The sequence below is a fragment of the Cyclopterus lumpus genome, chromosome 15, assembly GCF_009769545.1.
Source record: "Cyclopterus lumpus isolate fCycLum1 chromosome 15, fCycLum1.pri, whole genome shotgun sequence".
Taxonomy (NCBI): domain Eukaryota; kingdom Metazoa; phylum Chordata; class Actinopteri; order Perciformes; family Cyclopteridae; genus Cyclopterus; species Cyclopterus lumpus.
Window position 1 is genome coordinate 21,393,909 of NC_046980.1, and position 23,337 is coordinate 21,417,245.

The 23,337-nt window shown below is 42.4% G+C and overlaps 1 protein-coding gene across 2 annotated transcripts; it reads left to right on the top strand.

Moving 5' to 3' along the window:
- Positions 1–641: 641 nt before the first annotated feature.
- ncapd3 (non-SMC condensin II complex, subunit D3) lies at positions 642–22,917 on the top strand. Of its 2 annotated transcripts, none has more exons than XM_034552396.1 (35): positions 642–755; positions 1,896–2,053; positions 2,150–2,312; positions 2,987–3,153; positions 4,024–4,194; positions 4,275–4,333; positions 4,416–4,503; positions 5,299–5,432; positions 6,742–6,814; positions 7,700–7,825; positions 8,658–8,910; positions 9,119–9,157; positions 9,548–9,640; positions 9,785–9,858; positions 9,990–10,124; positions 10,245–10,465; positions 11,323–11,514; positions 11,626–11,723; positions 11,809–11,918; positions 12,705–12,812; positions 13,402–13,516; positions 15,150–15,245; positions 16,187–16,425; positions 17,251–17,330; positions 18,404–18,541; positions 18,679–18,812; positions 18,893–19,101; positions 19,248–19,358; positions 19,498–19,665; positions 20,440–20,549; positions 21,168–21,232; positions 21,712–21,759; positions 22,178–22,240; positions 22,343–22,391; positions 22,680–22,904. In XM_034552396.1, exons 1-35 carry the CDS (start codon positions 704–706, stop codon positions 22,741–22,743), a joined length of 4,203 nt encoding a protein of 1,400 aa, XP_034408287.1. In that variant the 5' UTR covers positions 642–703; the 3' UTR covers positions 22,744–22,904. The 2 variants fall into 2 exon arrangements, with proteins under 2 accessions (XP_034408287.1, XP_034408284.1); XM_034552393.1 differs by having other exon boundaries at positions 644–755; positions 20,377–20,549; positions 22,680–22,917.
- The last annotated feature ends 420 nt before the right edge of the window (positions 22,918–23,337 follow it).

The window sequence follows — 23,337 nt, forward strand, 5'->3', positions numbered from 1 at the left end:
TTCTTAAGCTTTTCTCCAAAAGTAAGAAGAAGGCTATTTAAAGAAATATATTATACTGGCGACCTGCCCAATGGGATCGACTCCAGCCATCCTGCGACCCTGATACGCGGTTCGGATAATGGAATGTATGAGTAATTGCTCTTCTGTCCTTATAGCAACTTTCTGGTCTGATTGGCTAGAATAATTAATCTCCTCTCTCTTCCATTGTACTCGGAAATTACATCATATTTGGAATCATAGTGGAGGATTACAATTTCTGTTGAGTACTTCATTTATTTTAGGTTTATATTGTATCTATTGTTTTAATAAGAGAACTGTACCTGAAATCACTGTGGTATATGAAAAAGAAAACAGCAAACAAAAACCTGCTGTACATTATTGATGCCGGATTCGTTATTAGAAGAGAACATTCAGCTATTCTTTTTACTATTTCCCGTTTCGTCTTTTATTAAATTATAGTTGTGTTTACATTGTGTGCTCTGTTTTCTAAATAGCTACAGATTATGCATCTGGTTACACTGTACATTCTTATTCTCTACTCGACCGGCCATACTCCTCCTGACCAGGAGGTGGCGGTAATGGAGCTCAAAGAAGTTAACGAAGAAATCTTCACTGCGCATGTGTGAAAGTCTGTAATCTTCACTGCGCATGTGTGAAAGTCCGTACTTAAGTTTCGGGCGGGCTGATTCAAAATATAAACAAGATGTCTTTGATATCCGCGCTGCAGTTTCTGAGGTTGAATGACATTTCGGAAGGTAAAATTGCATATTTGTGCATGTTGTAAAACAACCTTTTACATTATATTGTATATAACCACGCTTCATTGAATTAGAGTCCGTCCCGGTTGTTTGACAACTAACGTAACGTCGCTATGTGCCCTGTCCTGTACACAGGAAACACAGCGGGCCATCCCCAGCGTGTGTAGCGTCAATAAGCCCCGTTTAGTTCCGCATTAACTAACGCTAGTTATCTGTTTGCAGAATCAAAGAACGCAGGTTCATGTTGTTTTTATTCACACTAGCTGTGTCCCGAAAGTCCCCTAAATACGAGGCTCGTTCGCGATGAGCCAGTCCTGCGCAGAATCGATCTGCGCACACAATGCACGCGGGTTAGATGTGTGTACTGTAGCCTCACGAGAGTGCGGCAGTTGTTAGAGCCCCTGACTGCATGACCAACAGCATTATGGGAAACGCCTGCCTGGTGCCAGAGAGCTGATTGACTATTAGATTTAACAACAAACACGTTTTGTAGAAAATCTGTGTAGTTGTAATACTTCAGACTCTATTGTTGGCTATTCGTGTTTAATCTAAAAACATATATTGTGTGATTTGATAATTCCATCATCCATCCTATTGAGGGGGGCTGGAGCCGATCCCAGCTGACATTGGGTTTACCTTGGACAGGTAGAGGTGTGTGGAGAGAGAGAGAGAGAGATAGAGAGATATCACATAACTGCATATCTTTGGAATGTGGGAGGAAGCCGGGAGAACCCAGAGGGAACCCAGAGGGAACCCACGCTGCCACGGGGAGAACGTGCAAACTCCACATGGATGATTAATAATAAAGCTCATATAACACATTTTAAAGCAAGTAGTAAAGTGTTTCACGGGAAGATATAAAAAGAACAAAGGATAGCATTTATACATGAATATATATTTCCAAAAATATGTGAATAAATCAGAACGACGTCTGTAAACTACAAGTAGCCTACAGATCGGATCAAACAGGAAGTAACTGTTTATTTGACGTCCGACTTGACTGCAGTGTTTTGCGGCTGCCGCGTGCTCTCGTCTACTTTCCAGGCGAGGCGCAGTTCATCTCCAACGAGCCTGGTCTCTGTCGTGTTATTGAGGCATGTGTGGGGGGGTTAATGTGATAACCGTTGTGATTTCCAGCCTGGGTGGACGCAGTGTGGGACTTGGAGTTCACAGAGCAAACGCCATTGGATGACACCATAGAGGACGAACTCTCAGTCAGTGGAGACAAGGCGTTCAGAACTTTGTACCAGTGTTTACTGGCCCATGCTGCTAACCAACAAGATGAAGCTTCGCAGGTAAACCTAATCCAGCACTGAAACATTCTGCGTGTGTTTTCCTTCCTTTCTGGTAGCAGTAGTAAGCATTGTCTTGTCTCCCACATTGCACTGCAGAGCATCTGGGCGATTCTGGGGGAGAACGAGGTGCCAATCAAGTCCCTGGTGGCCGTGCTGTCCTTCTTTGTCCTGGCGGGAAAGGCTAAAACGGCCAACGTCCAGCAGAGGGTGAGCGGTCTGCACGCGGCCTCACTTTACCTGCTGCTGCTGGGAATCCCAGGTGAGGAGATCCGAGAAAAAAAACCTACACGTGGGTCTGTGTGTCGTTTCGGTGCAGCCACAAGGTCAGATTTATGAAACCCGAAGCAGTAAGGTATTTGTTTTCTGTTGAATAACCAATAATAGATACTGTTTTCACTTAACTGCTTGTGTGTGAAATGGTACCCATTGAATCGTATACTAACAGTTGAGTAATGAAAAATACGTTGAACCAAAACAGTTCATGTTCATTTATTATTTATTCATTTATTCCTGAAGCAGATAGGATTTCACACCTAAAAGATAATTCTAGTGTGCCTGAACTCATACTGCTTTAATAGGTATCCATACAATATATAAAACCAAAAAACATAATTTTCAAGAATATATATAATATTCATAACTATGTTTTTCGTTATATATGATCAGTTGCAATGTTCATATCTACATACAGTAGCCAAGAACAGACTAAAACAAACACGTTGTTTTTTGTACTGGAAAGTTATGAAAAAGCAAAAGAAGCCCTGCTGAACATTATTGGTGCCTTTTTTTCTTTTTTTAATAGCTTACTACGTAAAACATTATCACGTTGTGTTCAAATGTAATTTATTTATTATTAACAATAAATTAGCAAAATATAACTGTTTTCAAACTTCCGTCAAGTGATGGCGCGTAACGTGTATGTATTGCTTCCAGGGAGCATCGCCACCAAGGTTTTCCACGAGGTTTTGTTGGACACTTGTTCAGACCTGACCTCTCACTGCTGGCCTGAGGACGCTGGAAAGAAGCGCAAGAAGGACATCATGAAGAGCTGCCAGGCCGACGTCAAACGCTCCAAACCGCAGCGGAGAGAACCCTCAGAGGTATCGTCCTCGACCTGAAATCAGTCAAACCCGCCAACGGGACCAGGCTAATGCGACAATGATCTATTTCAGACGTTCATACACTGGCCTCACATGTCGCAGGTTGAATATTGTTAGCGCGGATTGAAATGTCCTCAAACCTTCTGCGATGATGTGAGAGTTACCATTACCAAAGGGTGACTTTTTAAAAATAGCCCTTCCCCTTTTCAGTGGGGAACTACAGCCAATGAGAGCGCCAGACGTGAGGGGCAACCTGGGGGAGGGGTCTTCTGTTAGTCATCCAAAAATAATAAGGAATTTGACACCATCAGCTAAATTTAGAGAACTTTATTTTTACAAAAAGTGTATGATTTGTATCTATCTTTTTTTAAAATCTAAATAGCTTAGATTACAAAACACACATCAGCCCAGTGGCAATATTCTTTCTTCTGCGAGTGAGAATGGAATAGAGGTCGATGAGGTGTTATTAAATCTGTTGGTTATTAAAATGACAAACGTGTATTCATCTGGACGCTTTGCTTGGAAATCAATTTTTCCTTTGAAAATTACTGTGTGAAATTGCTGTTGCTTTGTGAAACTGCCCAAAATGTTTCATCACTGGACAAAATGTATGACGGTGATTTTTATGATAGGACTTTTTAAACAAACAAAAAATGTTGCAACGTTGTGGTACAACAAATGAATTGGTATTCATTAAATAAATAATATTTTCTTATAGAATTGTTGACATTTTACACATGCACCACATAATAAGACAACTTTTCTGATGATGGAATCGTAAAACATCTGAATGAGAAGTATTAAAATGGAAAAAATCTATATTATGCAATCTGTAAAAAAAACAAAACAAGTAGTCTCTGTTATCCTCAGATGGAAGTGGATGGGGCAGAGGAAGAAGAGGAGGAAGAGGAGCTTAATTTCTCTGCAAAGGACTTGCTGAACATCAGAGATGCTGTGGTTCTCCTGGTTCAAAGCCTCCTCAGACTCCTGCAGACGTTTCCGCTGAAGGACCGGCCGCAGAGCGCCGGCCACTGCACGCAGGTGGCTCTGGATTCCGTCCGCTCGCCCCCGCTCCGTACCACATTGCAGTGTTTTCACGTGTTTCCGTTTTCTCCCTGCAGATCTTCAGCAAGCTCCTTTACTTTGAGCCGGCCATCGGAGAGATGACCTTTGCGGCATTGTGAGTTGACTCTCTCTCTGTCTTGATTAAAGACCGTGTGCAGGGTTTGCTGGATGCTGACCGTTGTGTTATTCCTGCACAGGGATATCACCGAGTTGAGGAGTGTTCCCGAGATGGCTTTCTACGGCCTGCAGCTGCTCTGCTCGCCAAAACACGGAGACCAGAAAGAAGTAAGATCCAGTAATCATTACCCCAACAGTGTTGGTCTTCTATATTAACTTCTCCCACTAAATGTGCAGCTATTCTAAACACTTTACACAAATAGTGTCCCAGCTACTCTGAATAATCCACAGACCTCACTGTCAACTGTCTTTCGTGGAGAGGATTCCTTGACTGTCTGGTTATTATTTCCAAGCAAACCAATTGCATATCTTTCACCTTTTACTGTACTGAGGGTGGGAGACGCACACGGTAAATAGACAGGAATTACTGTGGGGGTCATTTCTGCTGCAAATTGTTTATTTTCTGTAGTCGTGATGCACAAATGTGCACGGGTGAAGTGAGTCATGAGAAGTAACAGTCTGATTAGTAGCAGAGTATCTCTTAAAGAATGTAGCTCTTTAGTTATATATGAATATCGATCAATATTAATTGTGTTTATTACTATTTCAATTGGTTTGGGAGATTTATGATGTTTATAACATGACTACAAGAAAATGTATAGTGTTTTGAAGTAAGCATGGCCAAAGCATGGAGACCACCTGAGTCTAACTTGATAAATTGTGTGATAAATAGTGTGTTGTGGTGCATTGTAATCAAATTTAGAAACAAACATAGGTTTACTTACAACGGAGTCATATTCCTTAGCGTCATACCTTTTAAAAGGAGACCAGAAGTATGCGTATACGCCTTATGGGCGAGGAGCTATTCCTGATTAATTTAGTTACTTGAGGTGTGTTTTTTTTTTTTCCCAAACCCACAACAGAGGGATGTTTCTAATATGAACTGACGTGTCTGTTGTCCAGTCCCTGCGCAGAGTCTTCCACCAGCTCCTCCACGTGATCCTGATGATGAAGAAGGACAACAGAGGGAAACCCTCCCTCCTCGTGCCCAGCCAGGCCATCCTCTCCACCCGGAACCAGGCCCTCCGCTTTGTTTGGTAAACAGACGTGTTTTACAATTCCTTGTCTAAAAATCTTAATATGCTGCACAGCAGTTATGTTGAGTTTTAAACCACGTGAAGAAGTTTAATAGTTTATTAAATAATGTTCTTGACTTGATCTCCACCAGACTGCAATGAAGGAAAGATTAAAATGTTCTAACATTGGTTATTTGCTAGAGAGGCACTGATCAATGATGTTGAACGTCACATCAAACGCCACACACACACACACACACACACACACACACACACACCATGTCGTCGATGTGGAAGTTCTTCAACGTGAATGAAAAAGACAGAGCTCACAAAAGTGTGTGTGTGATACACTGCAATTCATTTTCAGTTGGATTTAATTTGTCCAGTAACCTTGTTTGTGAATGAATGGAAATCGGACTCGGCCAATACTTCTATTTACTTTAAAGATTAAATATGGATCTGACAAATTGATCCAAATACTGAAGATCCTGGTTAAAACGTGTATTGTCTTAGATTATTGATATGATATGAAAGCTTGACGGAAGAATTGACGTGACGTGATCAGAGAGAGAGAAGACGTATCACCCTGTTGATTGGCCGAGTCCAATACGTATTGATAAAATAGTCCTGGATATCTCTATTAACTGCTTCTATAATGATGAACGTAGTCAAACTGACTCAGGATCAGAAGCTACAGGAGAGTAGCAACCAAAGTCCCAGGACATCAAGGGGAAGGGCTGTGGCACTAGTCAAGATGATAAACAAAGAAACAGTTACTGGGTGTTATGTTTTTTGTTGTTGTTTTTTTTATGACTAACATTGCAAAAAGGGAAGTTCAGCTGTATTTTATTAGTATCTCTACCATATAAAAAGAATGTCAACATTATATATTTTTTTATAGATAGATAGATATATACTTTATTAATCCCAAAGGGGAAATGTGTTGTCATAGTAGCGCCCAACACTTTACAGACACCAAATGGAATAGACTAAATAAACTAAACACACAAAATAAAATAAAATATAAGAACAGGGATGACATATATACAAAATAAAAAATTATATATAGAATACAAATAACTGCAGTGTGTATTAAGGAAATTAAATTAAATGTAAACAGAGTGTGCAAAATATGTCAAATATATATACACAATAGAATAAGTGGGACGATTTGATCATACATTGCAACAGTCATAAGCATAATGTAAATATATATGACAACAAGCAACTCCCATCTCCTACTCTCTTGGCGGTTGATCCCTTTCTACGCATTTACCTGTAGACGTGCTTTACGAGCCTTTGCAGCTGATTTCTGTGTTTGTGATTGCAGTCATCTTGTGGAGGAGCTGAAAGAGATGGCGCTGCCTGTACTGCACATCCTCCTGCAGCATATCTGCTTCCAGGTGAATCCTCCAGCAAAAACACTCTGCGGTGACGCGCTTCCCATTTGTGTCAAGTCCGTGTCAACTGTTTACCTCTCAAAGGGGACATATCATGAAATCTAAAACGGATGCCAAAATGAACTCTTGTGCTCATGCATTTGAGTATCCGGAGTTCCTGCCAACCCACAAACTGTGAAATTGGTAAGTTCAGATCTCAGATCAGAAAACATGTGATTGAACAAGGCAATCATATTTGGCTCCCCTTGTCGCATACAGACTCATGAGAATATACCGGCCCCCTCTATATGTGTATGTATTGTATTGCTGTACAATCTTTTTAATTGATTTTGTTATTAGATGTGCGAGAATTGAGAAAATGACACTACTTCTCTCTTGATTTATTCCCTCAGTAAACATCAATTTATGGTCTCAATCTCTTCAAAACAGCACGATGTTCGTTTCGTAAATTATGGTCCATTTAGAGTCAAATAAACCTTAAAGCAGAGTAAGGCAGGCTTACTGTGATTTGACAGGTCGCTGCAGCTACCGGAGACGTATACGCCGCCTCACCGTTCCAAATATGATAACTTCTGTTTATCGATTGCAAAAAAACACCACGGCGACGGCCATTATTCAAGATGGCGACGGCAAAATTGACAAACAAGAGGTTTCAAAACGGTAGTCCACAAACCAGTGGGTCGCATCGCCATGACTACGTCCAGGACTTGTATACAGTCTATTGGATGCACCTGAAAATGAACATGATATGTCCCCTTTGTGAATTAGGAAGGTAGTCACGTCACATCAGGACAGACGATTGTGGTGGTAGAATAGTTTGCTTTCACGTTGGTTTTAGCCGACGCATTAGTAGAGCTGTGATGTAATGATTCTGCTGTGGATGTTTAGATGGTGGAGAAGAGCGAGTTTCGAAGCCACGGAGCCCAGGCTGTGGGTATGTTGACGTCCCAGATGGAAAGTACAGACTATGCGCGCTTCATCAAGTGGCTGTTTAACTTCTCCAGAAGCTCAAAGGTAACACAATTATGTTGGTGATAGTTTTTGTGATTCACACTCCCAGTATATGATGCAGAACTTCTTCTTCTCCTGCATGCTTCAACTTGTTTTAAGAAATACTGAAGGACTTACTTACTAATACTTATTTACTTACTTACTTACTACTTATTTACTAAGCCTATCACCACCATTACCAGATTATTTGAGCACGGCTCATCTATTTGCATGACGTGGTGCTAAATACAATTTGATGCTGGGCTACTGAAGTGACTTTTCCGGAAAGCAACGGAGCGTTAAAAAAAACAATACTACTGTAACATAAAAGGGAAAACCTGAAACACTACTTCCTTTGCTTTTCATCATCATCATTAAAAGATTCCTAGAAGGGTGGCTTGCCAAGGATAAAGTCTAGAGCGGCTTCATAATGACAAAGAATTGGAAACACATTTTGTGGACCCACATAATATAAATGTTCTTTTATTTTATGCCCAAATTAGCTCTATTCTATTGCAGTTTTGTCAGTTGTGAAACAGAAAATATACCATATACTCAGAACATTCCCCTGGGGTTGATGCAGAGTTAAAAAAAAACTTTTCTCAGACCATCGGGATAACAAGTATGTATTTTAAAAATGGGCGTAGTTCACCTTTTTAAATCCTTTGACTGGATTATTAATAAGTAAGCAAGTTAAAAGACAGAAAAAATACATATTCAAGCCTTCAGCTTATTGGAGGGCTGCAAATATCCCCCATCTGAGTGTTGGCTATCAGTAGGTAAAGCCTACATATCAGGCAGGCTTCATTACATCTGATCAGTGGGTGTGAACAGTGTGCTGCGCTCGCTCCTGTAGATGGTGTGCCGGCTGTTTTCTGTGGACGTGGTGATGGTTTTGCTCGAACAGTCCGAGAGGAGTTTGGAGGAGTGTCCGGACCCGGAGTTCTCCTGCTTCCTGCCGCACAAGTTCCTGATCCAGAACCTGCTATTCGATCGGCGGATGGACGACTCGCCCACAGTCCAAGGCCACGCCCTGGCCTGCCTCGCCCAGTGCCTGGAGCTGCCCTCGCTCAACGCCACCCGGGCGGTCCACAGCCTCTTCTCTGCCAGTGAGAAAACACACACGCTGGTAGAAACACACATTCAGGCTACTTTTGGATCCGAAGCCAGGACCCGTTTTTTTGGTAGACGATACACTTTTTTAGAAAGTATGAAAACTTTTGAATTATTGGAGAATGTAAGGTGATGAAAGGGGACACTTTTTTTTTTTTTGTGGACGCATTTCCACTGAAGTAACTTGTCTCCTCTCTTTTTTAGCTGGAGCCCAGACAGTGTTGGAAGGCGAAATTACAGAAGGTACACTCTTTTTTTTGTTTGTTTTTCATTATTACAGCTTTGTTGTTTGATTTGTTTGGACGTTGGTTGGAGACCTGATTCGCTCTTTATTTCTGTCAGCCTTGCTTTTAAATTATAACTAAGTTTATTACAACTTGTTTTGTTTCTTTATTTAATTCCGATTGGTGGTAATCACCTTTTTTTTTTAAAACATGGGTCTGCAAAATAAAACATCCCAAAAATAATCAGCGCTGGGTCTGACTTCTGTAGCGGCAGCAACAGGAAGTTTTTTTTTTTTTATGATTTAAACTTCAATTACACATTTTTTTTAATGTAGTTAAGTTTGTTACCAGGCCTTCACCGTCTTGCATGTTGTTTGAAGTGTTTCATACACGTGATTGTGTGTTTCAGGTAGCCTTTGCTCCCAGCAGACTCAGAAAACCTACCGCACTCTGCCGTTCAGGACTGTGGAGATCAGCACCGCAGACAGCGCCGACTGTGACGGTGAGACAAGCCAATCCGCCATTCTAATGTTTTCATTGTATGCATTGGGTGGCATTTTGGAAATAGATGTGCAAGAATTGTTTCCACGGTTGTCAAAGTCTGACATTGACTCGGAGAGGTTATGTTATGTTCTTTTCGATGCAGCAAAAGAGAATCTGGCTCTCCTCCTGCGGCGGGTAAAAGACTCCAAGATAAACGTGAGGAAATCGGCGCTGCAGGTACCAGAAAAACTGAACTTTACGTTTACAAATTTAAAATAGGGATCAGCGACCAGCATACTGCACGTGCTTCACTCTGGTGTTCTGTGTGGATGACCCTTTAACCTCTGGGCTCTGCCGTCCCTACACAGACCCTGGTTGGCCTCCTGAAACATAACGTGATCCCTCTGAGCTGGGAGAACCTGGCCACGCTGTCAGAGCGCTGCAGGGACCCGGCCGTGTCCGTGAAGAAGAAAGCCCTGCAGTGCGTGGGAGAGCTGCTCGGCGTGAGTCTCAACCAGCTGGCTCGGAGAGACGGGACAATGTTTTGGACATTTTGATCAAATTAAGAGATACGAAAATAATGTTGCACATTTTGCAGTACACATATTTGCTCTGACCACCAGGCCAAACCAGAGTGCAGCGTGGTGCAGAAGGCGTGGCTGCAGGGAGTGGTGCCAGCTGTGGTGGACCCGGAGAACTCAGTGCAGGACAAGGCCCTGGAGGCTCTGGACCAGGTGCTGCTCAGCCAGGTCAAACCGTACTACGCCGGCCGCCACCTGGATGCCAGTCAGAGGCTGACCTGGGACCTGCTGGGCCTGCTCTGCAACGAGTGCTTGAACCTCAGGTTGGAACCAGCTACATCCATGAAAACAATCTTGGTCTACACCCGTGTTTTAGAAATGGTTTCTGTCCATACTGACTTAGTTAAACGGCTCCAGGCCTTGCATAAAATTGACTTTAAAATCACTTACAAATCAAGGTTTACTAGATTATGGGTCAATAAATGTGGTCAACACGTCTCTGACTCGTTTCCTCTCGGTTTTGTCGTGGTCTGCTGTCGTACTGGAGAGAATTTATTCTTTTGTTCGATTTAAAGTTTCTTTGTGGGCTTCACAATTGTTGTGCAGAACAAAATAAGCATTAATTAGAAAAGTAAAGTCCTGTGTTTTGTGTTCATTGCCCTTCTCAAAGTTGCAAACCGTGACTTCAAACGTCTGCTCCGTAGTGCTGATAACGCCGCTCTGTAATCGCTCCCATAACGGCTTGTTTCCTCCGCATGTCTGCAGTAGTAGAATTATAAAATCCAGAATTTAATTTAGACAGAAAGGTCAGCAATGCCTGTAATCTGTTATCCGTGTTGAATTACCCACAGCTAGTCGAGGCTGATTTTCACGACGGCGTGACGAATCAGGGCACGACCGCTAAGACCCAGTGATGAACCTCCGGAAAACGGTGTCAATAGTATTTACAACCAGGCTTGGCGTAAACGTATGTATGCGTCTTCCAACGGAAACGTAGCTGTGTGGATGTAGCCTCAGTCCAGTTTGTTTCATACGAAATAAGAACATGTCAAATAGTCAAAGTATTACATGAACATGTAAGGTTTTTATCGGCGATCTTTACTGACTTTCTAATGGCGCCATCGCTTGGAGACTGAGCGCATCGCCGCTGCTGACCTTGTTTCTTGTCCCGGGTCTCCAGCCGGTATTTCAGCAGGGCCTTCACCATCTGGTCCAAACAGAACAAGTTCACGCAGACTCTCATCGCCAACCTGATGTCCCACACGGAGGCCGATCACGCCGCCGGGGCCTGGCTGCTTCTCTCCAAGGTCGTCCCCTCGTCCCCCAGACTGCCCTACGGGAAGATCCTGGACGCCTGGGACAGCATGTTCAGGTGAGAGGGACGCCCGATGTTTGATGACAACATTAACAGCCGAGAGCCCGGTGCCACCAAGATGATTGTTCTTACTTTCCTACTTTTTATTTTTGCCTCTCTTTTTTTTAGTTCCAAGGACGTCACCGGGACGACCTGCTGTCACATCCTGTGCGTGATGGGAGACATCGCCGTGCATTTAAACGAAGAAACCAAGGACAGGATAGTTGGTGTGTAATGTGGTGTGGGATGAGTTTGGAAAATTCACAAAAAGAGTTTGGAAGTGTCATAATGTCTCTTTCTGTCTCTCTCCAGCTGATCTGATGTCTTGGTTGAAGACTTTTACTTTGTCTCTTGAGGTGATCTGTGCTGCTGTGGAGACTCTTTATCAACTCGGTCGCAGCGAAGACATCAAACAGACTCAGGTTGGAGATCTCTTCTTTTCTCCATGCAGCTGCCCGACATACAGTTTCCTAATTAGAAACGTCGGGGTGCAAAATGTACAGTTTCATGCTATAGTTCAGAAGACGGCTCTGTTTTTCCACGTTTACTGATACTGCTTGCATCAGTACTGTGAGGCCTTGATGCTCATGTACAAGCGGGTGTGAATGGATTCTTGGATGCATTGCAATTGTCTCGATGCAGAAAACTCGACAATCCGAAATGTTGAACCACATTTTTAATCTCATCGCCTGGAATAACTCTGTGACACCGGACTGTCCGTTACTTACTTCTGGCCCTGAACGCAACAGACGTAAAACACGTGCGTCTCGTTTTACGTTCTAAAGCCGGGAGAGACTGCCGGCACAACTCCAGTACAGGGCATATTTATGACTGATATCACACCAAAATAAAAATAAATGTCTGAAACAGAATCCTAATTTTGAATAAAATCTTTTCCATTCTTCAATGAATAGAACTGTTTCATTAGCTTAATGCTAGATCGCCCTGCACTTTCCCTTTTTAAATACAAAATACGAATGAAGTTTGTGCCACCATTTTAAATATTCACGGCCAGTATTAATACAACTGTTTTCATGTTTGGTGGCTTTATCTTTTATTAATTTGGATCTTGTACAGAACCTAAACAGCTCATCATCCAGCGATCGACAGATTCTCCCAATATGATGTCTTACCTCATAATTGAATCAAAAACATCCCTCAACCCGCTTTCTGTCATTTCATATGTGATTTCTTTTGTTTCCTTTTAGGCTTTTCTAAACCAGCGCTGCGGTGAGCTGGTGTCGGTGTGCGAGGCTTATTTAGCCGGCATCATCCTGAGAGAAAAGGGAGCCCAGAACCTCAACGAGGAGCTGATGGTGAGACGTAACCCTTCGCTTGCTTGTTGAGTTTTTTTTATCACCCTGATGTGCCAATCACAGGGATGATGCATGTCTATAGTTTATTAAAGATGCCAGTGTGCAAAATGCAACCTCAATCCTGTCTTTGACGCATCGAACAGTAACCCCCTAAACCAAGATGAGACCCGAACCGTCACTTCTGTATGCCGTTACACCCTCGCCTGCTGTACGACAGTTACTCCGCCGAGTATTTAACTTGTCATGGCTCCGTTCAGTCTCCTGAACTGTGATTTTTTTTAATTCAGCCGAATTTACCATGTAGTTGTTCTCAGTTACACATTTTTCCGTTTTCCTTTTGCCGGACACCTGAAAAAGTATGAAATTGTTATTTAATCGCCGCTCATGAACACTAAATGTAAACAAGCAGTCATTTTCAAGCTGCTGCACAGTGATGTTAAAATCTTTATTTTAGATATGAATATAAGTCGTGGTCACTGACAACAGCGCTGCTGTTTTGCAAACAATAATGTGGACTTTTTTTTTTTTTAAAAACCATGCCAGCCAGCTGAGTGTGTGTATGTGGAACTAAAAATGATATCTCTTCCAGGTGAAACACCTCCACACTCTGGGTGTGGCGTCACTCCACTGTCCCGCCAAGGTCGGCAAACGGACGGTGCTGCTGGTGGAGTCCGTCTTGACGACGTATTCTGACAAACTGGCGGGTAAGGAGCATGGACACCTGGGGAAATGCTGTGGTTCTTAAATCCAATGCGTTCTGATCCAACAACTAGAAACCTGGATTTGTGGTTAGAAGAGAATTGCTGATTATGTCGAGTGTACTCCTCTCACCACGGTGGGACCACACACACAATGCACAAGAATCTGATAGCTAGCGTGCGATCTGCAATCAGCTGGCCTACGCAGGGGTTACTAGGGCGGTGGGAGCAGGCCAAGCTGGCTGACCCCAGACTTCCCTCTTCTCCGCAACATTTTCCATCTCATTCTCGGGGATCCCGAGGCCGTTCCCAGGCCAGCTGGGAGATGTAATCCCTCCCAGCGGGTTCTGGGTGATGGTTCGTGACAATAGGTGAGGGTCGGATTGAGACCGACCGGTAAATTGAGAGCTTTGCCTTCCGGCTCAGCTCTCTCTTCACGTTTTACGACTGCAGACTCACCGATCCGCCGGTGGATTTCCCTGCTCCATCTTACCCTCACTCGTGAACAAGACCTTGAGATACTTGAACTCCTTCGCTTGCGGTAGGCACTCCGTCCCCACCTGGAGGGAGCAATCCACCGGTTTCTGGCAGAGCACCATGGCCTCAGATTTGGAGGTGCTGACTCTCATCCCTGCCGCTGCACATCGCCGCAAGGAATGCTGGAGGTCACGGTCCGAGAAGGCCATGATGGTGGCGACTGCGGCTCAGCTGCGTCTAGATATCCTCTCCGTGAAAGTCACGAACAGGACCGGTGGTAAAGGGCAGCCCTGGCGGAAGCCAACACCCACCGGGAATGTGTCCGACCTATTGCCGAGAATACAAACACAGCTCTTACTGCAGACGTACAGAGACCGGATGGCCTGTTGCAACGGGTCCGGCCCCCCCATACTCCCGCAGCACCCCCCACAAAACCCTCAGGGGGACCCAGTCGAAAGCCTACCAGTCCACAGAGCACATGTAGACTGGTAGGGCAAACTCCCAGGACCCCTCCATTAGTCTTGCGGGGGTAAAGAGCTGGTCCACTGTTGGGCGGTCTTGGCTGACACGCCTCTTCAATGCACTTGCAGACCGGGGTGGTGGTTCCCCTTTTCAAAAAGGGGGACCGGAGAATGTGCTCAAGCTGTCGGGGTATCGCACTACTCGGCGTCCTGATGAAAGCGGATGCCAGGGTGCTAAGGAGGCTACGACAGTTTGTCGAACCTGAGCATCAAGAGAAGCTGTGCGGATTACGTCCCAGTCGTGGAACAGTGAATATAACTTGTGAAAATAAAAAAGGGTGGAAATGAATGCAGCATTATGAAATAAAGTCCCCTTAAACAAATGAAAGTAGTCCTTTTTTGAAAAACAATTTACTTTTTTGAATGAAAGCTATTTATTTATCGAATCCATTAAACTATTATTTATATATATATATATATATATATATATATATATATATATATATATATATATATATATATTGCCTTATTTATTTGTTTCATAGCCATATTTATCTATCGGTCATACTGATATACTGACTGATATCAATACAGATATTGATATTCGGGAGTAAACATACAAATCTAAACCTACATTTATGGGCTTTAAAATGTAACATCACCTGTATTCTGTGGTAACATGTTTTTATTGTTGTTGACAGGGTGCCAAGAAGAGCTGCCGGCGTCGCTGCCCCTCTCCCAGTTCAAAGCCAACTCTCTGCCTACCAGAGTCAGAGCACACGGAGTCATCACTTTAGGTAAACTGTCCTTCCCTCACTCTATAGCCCCGTTGTGTCTCTTTCAGTATTGTCTGGGTTTTTTTGGACGAGAGGGGACATGCCGCTTCTCGGTATGGTACACCTGATAGGCTGCCACAAGGCACCTGATCCTGAAATGTGTGTTTGAAATCATTTCAAGGGACGAATAAGCCAAGCAGTTGCTGAATCTTTCTTAATTTTAGATTGACAACGGCTAGTTTGTTCAAACGTTTTATGGTTGGCAAGTCGCGCTGGACGCCCCTGATTTGCATAAAGTATGCTATATTTTATGCAAATGAGGAGGGGACCAACTTGATGCCCCCGTCTCTCGAAAAAGCAGCCCCATGCTACCAGAATGCATTGCATCGCCACATAGCCTCACCCATTGGTTTTGTAGACTGCGCTTTTGAACCCTCGAGTTCTGCAATTTGGCGGTCGCCATCTTGGTTTTTTGCAACCAGTGAATGTAAGTGACCATATTTGGACTCGGGAGGAGTAACGTAGAGACGGCGTATACGTCTCTGGTACAAGGTAGCCCCGCCCTAAAGCATACCCTGCTTTATGGTCTGTTGTACTCAAAAAGGACCATCATTTACTAAATGAACATCATGCTGTATTGAAGAAGACTTGAAACTACAGATTGAGACCATAAACTCACGTTTACTGATGTAAATAAATCAGGTGAGCAGTCGAGTCATTTTCTCATAGACTGACTTAATTTTTGCAACTAGACGAGTCGCCCCCTGCTGGCCATTTGAATGATCTTCCACATTTTCAGGATCCGAGGTTGCCGCCTGCTGCTTGCATAGACAAATGACCAGCAAGCGTGGAAAAGATCGATCCTGTGCACACGTACCATCAGAAACATTGTTCATAGCTTTAACCTCCATGCATTTCGGCCAATCTCGTCACACATCTAACGTTTTCCTCTCCGGGTTCAGGCAAACTGTGTCTGCAGCACGAGGAACTCGTCCAGAAGTACCTGCCGGTGTTTGCCAGGGAGCTGGAGCTTGGCACGGAGGTTGCCGTGCGCAACAATGTGGTTGTGATTATGTGTGATCTGTGTGTTCGATACACCAACATGGTGGAGCACTACATCCCCAACATCTCCGCTTGTCTGCGAGACAGTGAAGCTGTCATCAGGGAGCAGACTCTCATCATGCTGACCAACCTGCTGCAGGTGGGAACTGTTCGAGGCTTTCTTCACTAGGCTGCAGGTGGACAAATGCTTTAAAATTATTTATTGTAGTTTCATAAAAGAAAGAAAATAGGTTGATATCTATCATTTTAAGTTAAATAACAACAGGTTTATTATCACTTCAGTTGGCCTGATATCACAACAAACAAACAAAAGCTATTTTAGAACTAACAATAACATATTTAAGGCATTGTCATTTGCATGCTAACCAGCTAGCCCCGACCCCGTCCTGTCTTGTGGTAACACTTGTACCTTCGAGAGGCGATAGTGAGTCTTTGTAGCGTCCATTCTCTCCTCGGTCCAACACGAGAGGATGGAGAAGTAGCGCAATGTCAATAATACGGCCACGGTCCATGTGCGCTTTGATAGTTTGTTTATTAGGTTTGATTCTAAAGTGGCAGACAAGAGAAAACAAAAGAAACCGTCAGTAGTTTGGTTGAATTTTGTGTTTTTGTTGCTCTGTTGTTCGTTAGTGTTTTGTGTAACTGATGACTTTAATTTAAGATTGTATGAACCCAGTAGTAGAGGGGAAATGCTGCCTACTATTTATGTAGAGCATTGCACATTGAAAAGGTTGCCACATTCTAATCTCTTTTATCCCGGTATTTTAACTTCTGTCTTTAGATTCTCATTTATTTATGTGTGGTTTACATTTTATTATTACATGAGCACTGTTGGAGGTAAACAATCCTCTCGATTGTCGTTGCTGTAACTGTTGTGCACGGGGCAATAGATCCCAGGCTGTTCTCTGGGGAATCTTTTGGTGCGTCTTCAATGTCTAATTGCCTGTTTTCTCCTATTTGCCAGGAGGAATTTGTGAAATGGAAGGGCCCCCTCTTCTTTCGCTTCATGGTGGCGCTGGTTGACCCGGTCCCTGCCATCGCCAGGTAAGTCCCACCGCACAGATGGAAAGATGATGTCTAGGTGGATCGTTTCAAAATATAACGAACAAAACGCTGCTCACCCTGTTTCAGACTTCTAAGAGTGTCAAACTTAAAACGTATTATTATTACTTGTGTAGTAACCTTTTGTGCTGCTACATTCACTTGCTACCTATTCTTGCCTTTTTTAAGAAGTACTCTGAAAAAATGTGTTTAACAGATAAGAGTATGCGGATGCTTTTCTTTTTTTCTTTAAGAATATGAAGTAACGGGTTATTGTTGCGTTAACGCATGAATTCATAAATAACTAACCATAATGACTCTGAGTTACAGTGCATTATATTGATGAACAGTGGGAGCTGCAGTCACATGACATTTTGCTGGAACGTGCGCAAAACATTTTATTCATGTTGCACAGCAGTGGAACGTTTCAAATAAAGTTAGCACAGATACTGAATATAATGTGGTCGCTACTGCGAGACATCTTTTTCTATAACAAACTAAATATAACGTTAATGCAGTGGCAAATAGCTTTGGTTTTATATTTGACTTGATTACATTAATGTTTATGTTGAGAGTTACAATATATATATTGTAACTGCGTAAAGGGAATACTGCTGTTAAAAAGCACCTTATTGGTTTAAAGTGTTTGCAAACCAATTATTGCACTTGTGTTGATATAGCAGTCATTTTTAAATAATAAAAGACCCATTCATTGAATTCCATAGAACTTTGCGCATAACAATGCGATTGTAATCGTTGCCCAGCAGTACGACTAAAAAGTGATGTTAAAACTGTGTTCACCCGTTGGAAGCAACGTTCTGTCCTGTAGATCTTTAGCATCCAAGTCGACCTGAGCTGCATGATGTATTTTAGGATTTTCCAAAACAAACATTGGCAGTTTTTTTGGGGGGGGTAAGGAATGCATACGTGTATTTAACTTTTGGCTCAAGGTACAACAAGTACACACTGACTCTTGATACTTAAATCTTTGTTTCAGTATTGTTGGTATCTAACATCACTCCGAGTGCACCAAAGAAGTCCAACACAATATTAAAAGTACCTCTTGTTTTCTCCAGTCTGTGCGAGTACTGCCTGCTCCACCTGCTGCTGAAAAAGAACCCAGAAATGTTCAGCCAGCACTTCATTGAGTGCATCTTCCACTTCAGCTCCTACAACAAACACAAGTCCTACAACAAGTTCACTGAGAGCGAGAGGTAGGAAGCCGTGTGGATCTTCGTCCTGTCGTCCAACACACACACACGTGGCATCATGTATCCTGTAACAATACATACAAGGATATTTGTTTGTGTCTATTCATTGGCTTTTTTTTATTTTATTTCAATCCATACAGAGAAAAGGTTCGGTTCTCCCTGAAAGGAGCTCAGCAGCGCGAGAAGCGTTTTCGGATCTACCGCTTCCTGTTGGAGCACTTCACAGACGCCCAGCGCTTCAACATCACCGTCAAGATCAACCAGACCATCTTAGGTGAACACGTGTGTTGAGAAGTCAAAATAAAAAGGTGGTAGGAAACCCTTTTATAACCTCTTACCTTTTTCCTTTCCCAGCATGCTTCGCGGACGAGGAGCTGCCGTTGGATGCGGATGGCGCTGACATTTTGTCAGAGACCTTCAAAATCTTGAGTCTGAAGGAGATGAAGCTGCAGGTCATATCTACTCCAGCAGGAGGCGCCGCAGGGGAGGAAGCGGAGGAGGAGAACATGGCCACCATGGCAAAGGCTGTCCTGCTGGTCGCGCAGAAGAAGGTGGTGTCTCAGGTGACCACAACTCTTAATCCAGCGTCTCATCTGCTGTATACAACGCATGAAAAGTTACAAGACGTGACACTGAATTGAATGAGCACCCAACCATGGGCCGAAACAGTCAAATGCTGTATTACCGATGTGTCACTTTTGATCCACAGGTCCAGAAGAAGGCTTTCATAGAGAACACGGTTCCTCTCATTATCGGCCTGAAGAGCCTGCTGGAGCAGAAGCGCTCTCCCGTCCTCCGAGACCTCATGGCTTACCTTCAGGTGAGACCGCAGCACAGACGGAGCGGCGCTCACCTGCGTATATTCATTTGAAGACGGAATCGATGTGCAGCGGACTTGCATCAGGAGGGAAAAAGAGGCCAACTCTTTTTGAGCTTGCCTTTGTGTGGCCATCCTCCAGGTGACGATGCAAGACTACCGTGACGAGGTGAAGGAGTTCTTCTCTGGAGACGAGCAGCTGGCGGCGGAGCTGGAGTTTGCTCTGAAGACGGCGGAGAAGGAGCGAGAGATGGCGGAGCAGATGGACAGCTGCAGTTTGACAGCCGACACCAGGACTCCTACCGCACAGGTCAGAGAGCACCACATACACAGAGCTTTAGATGCTGAGGGCAACTTTAAAATAAGCTTGTGTATAAATTATATGCTGTGTTTATATAACACATGTTTTTGTATTTAATCTTATAAATACAATATTTATATGTAGTATAATATATATTAACTTTACATTTTGGTTGACTCGTATACACATTTTGTCTTCAATTATTCCACAGGATTTTGATTTTTGAACAATTGTGTAAATTTAATTAGCAGTTTAAAAAGGACCCAAAACTGTGTTCCATTGAATTTTTTTTTTTTATTTGTATTGTGATTTACAGAAAATCTTAAAAACATTTGAATGTTACGTCCAATATGCACTGTGCTAGAATAAATATGTGAAAAGTTGTTGTAAACACTGATGTGTGTTATGGTATTCTAATTTATTTAAGCAATATTTGCTACTTTACAATATTTACACTATTAGCGGCAGTTTAATCTGTGATTTTAAAAATACTAATTATAGTTGTGTGTCCACGGAGTTTCTGCAAGGCCCCTGAAAGTCTTTTTAAATGTTTCTTAATGAGCATTGATTTTTGGAATATTAATATATTTCTCTAATTGATTTCAAAATACAATGCAATGCGGGACAATATTACCATTGCTGTTGTGAGGTTAATAATTTTTTCGCCAATGTTTAAGAATTATTGATTCGTTTTGTTTTTTACATTGATAACAAATGCAGGCCAGTGTCTCTGAGTTCCCGACGGTCAGTGAAGGTGTCCTGGTGGTTCTGCTCTCTCCTCAGTGTTCAACCCAGGGCTCCCCCGTCAGGTGCAGGACCCTCCCGGTCGTCTTTGCCACGCCACAACCGCCACGTCCAAAGCCCCTGTCTACCAGACTGGCCTACTCTGACAGGTAGGCTTTTCTCACCACAGCAGCTCGTCAACATGAACGATTCCCTGCAGGGTGTTGTTGTTGTTGTTGTTGTTAGCTGTGATGAAATTTTAAAAAACACAAGGATGGAATTTTTTTTTTTTTTCCTCTACTTTCCTGTACTTTCGACAATATTTAGTTTTTAGCATTCAGGATCGTCGCCTCGCTCAGAGGCCGTCCATCATAAAGGAGTTTGGAAACGGCTATCTTTAGGATTCATCTGATAAAGAAATATGCAACAGAATGTGCTGGATCTTTTTTGTAGATTTATGCTTTAATTTCGAAATTCTGATTTTTTTTGGTCTCAGAATTAATAGCCCCTCCCTCGGCTGGGTAATTATTACTTTGTCTTTTTTAGCTGGTCAGTTCAAAGTGAAAGCTTTGTTTGTTTTTTGTGTTTTGTTTGTTTATTGAGTGGTTCATGCACTGCAGATACAGACAGGTAATAACTGGAAAGGATGGCGGAACAAATACTGCTATTGAATCAAGGACCTTGTACATTTTAATAGTTTTTTGGATTTCCTTGATTACTCTTTATGGACTGTGTGTGTGTGTGTGTGTGTGTGTGTGTGTGCGTGTGTGTGTGTGTGTGTGTGTCAGGCGTGTGCACAGTTCCAGGTTGCTGGAACATGTCCAGACTAAGTCAATCGCTCTGGAAAGAACAGGTACGGCATGCTGGAGGTTTAAACTACAATTTACACGCTTAAGAAAACCCAGTGCAACAGTGGGGGAACTTTTAGTTAATACAAATCAACAAATACAATCAAATGAATGTGTTTTCATCTGGATTAGTCCTAAACAGATTATACTATTCTAATTCAGATGGAATAGTTTTTATATTAACATTTTTTTTTTAATTCAGGACCTGAAATGTTTAAATAGGGTATTGTTTGCTAACAGTTTTGCAATATCAAAGGTGATGATGTATACTTTTATTTTGTTCATAGATTTGTTTCCATTCAAAGGGCACGGACCGCTTTTTACGGAGTTGCATCCGTTTTTCAATCCAAGTGTTTTCTTTAGTCGTTCAAAAATCACCTGACAGCTGCACGTTACGAGTTACAAAGACCATCTAAATTTGAGTAAATCATTCCCAATCTGACTCATAGTCACAGCGTCCTGTTTGTTTTCTTTGACTTTCCAGTGATGCAAAAAGGAGCCGTGGATGACAGAGCCATCAGCACACCGAAAGGTACGAGCCCACATCACTAGCGCTACTGGGTAGACATCGGATTTCCTCTTTTTACACTTTTTTTTTTTTCTCACAGTCCGAATGCCCTATTTACACTTTTAAAAGTGTATTTTTGAAAATATTAAAAAGAAATACACAAATAAAGATTCTTGCCAAGAGTCCGATGTTCAGATGGATAGTAATCTCATGTCTGTGTGTCAGGGTGTCGAGACGTAGTTAGCCTAGCTTAGCATAAACTTTGGAGAAATACACCCACTCAGTGAGGACCACATTTCATCTCTTTGTTTAGACTGTGAACAAACGGAACGTCTAAAAAAAAAAAAAAACACTTGCTGGAGCCATTTCTAAAATGAATTTGAGATGTACCTTTTTTTAAATTAATTAAACATTTCAATCTGTCTTCAATCTGTCAATCCAGGAGTCGGCATCAACTTGACGTTTGATGAAGGAGTCAGCGCAATCTTCAGTGACCGAGAACCAAGTAAGCCGCTCTGCCGTCTCACTCGATCCCACTCATTGGGCGTTTTGGGCAGCAGTTTATGAGCATGAACGTTAATCTGTGTCTACTGTCGCCCCCCCAAAGGTGTCGTCGGGGAGACCAGTGTCCTTCATGTGCAGTCAAATGAGCAGCAGTGAGTGCACTACTTCCGTCAGTGTCCACACGGTCCATGTTGTCTGTCACAGTTCTAGTTCCTGCAAGCACACTTACATGTAGTTTGAGTACAGTAACAATAGTTTTTATCTAGATAAATGGTAAAAGCTGTCGTTCATGAATAACGACCTCAGTCACTAGTCTTAAACATTTAAATTTCTATTTTAAATGGTGACGCTTGTCCAATATTGCATTGATATTTAGTTGTTTACGAGACGTTTTCGGGGAGAAGGTGTCATTTTTTTTTAAAGTGTGTTTTTTTTTTCAGAGCTCCTGGACTGAGGCAGTGGGACGTGCAGTCTCCTCTCCGCCAGAGGAAAAAGACCTTTTAAAGTTTAGTCAACGCACTGCTCCATGTCTGTGTTTTGTCTTTTCTACAACTACCCTTGCACCTCTCTCCATCTTTCCATCTACATGGTTTCTCTCATCTTTATTGTTGCTTCACTGTCACTGTTTGTCCTCCTATCTTTTTAGTAATAAAGGTAAAGAATATTATTTTTGGCTTTCCCAATGTTGTTAAACCCTTTATTTTAATTCCTACTGTTCGTTTAGTTTAATAATTGTCTCCCCATGTAAAGAATGTTTGTGTCAGTGCAGAGAATAATTATCCTGAGATCATATGTGGTCAAAAGAAAGGAATGTTTGGATGCCTGTGTGTAATAATCAGGTGACAGAGGTTAAGAGTCCACATGTTACTAAAACATTCATCTGCAGGTACGTCTGAAAACACAAAAATCCTTTCCTTAAACTGTAGCTGAAAATGACATCTTGCTCATTTTGTACAAAAAAATAAAATAATGAATAAAGAATACTATGCAATGGAAAGTAATAATTACTATAGACAAAAGAAATAAACTCTACAAAAATCTACCAGTAGGGTAGCACTTTATCGTACAACTCTGTAATAACATGGTATTAGCTTGATT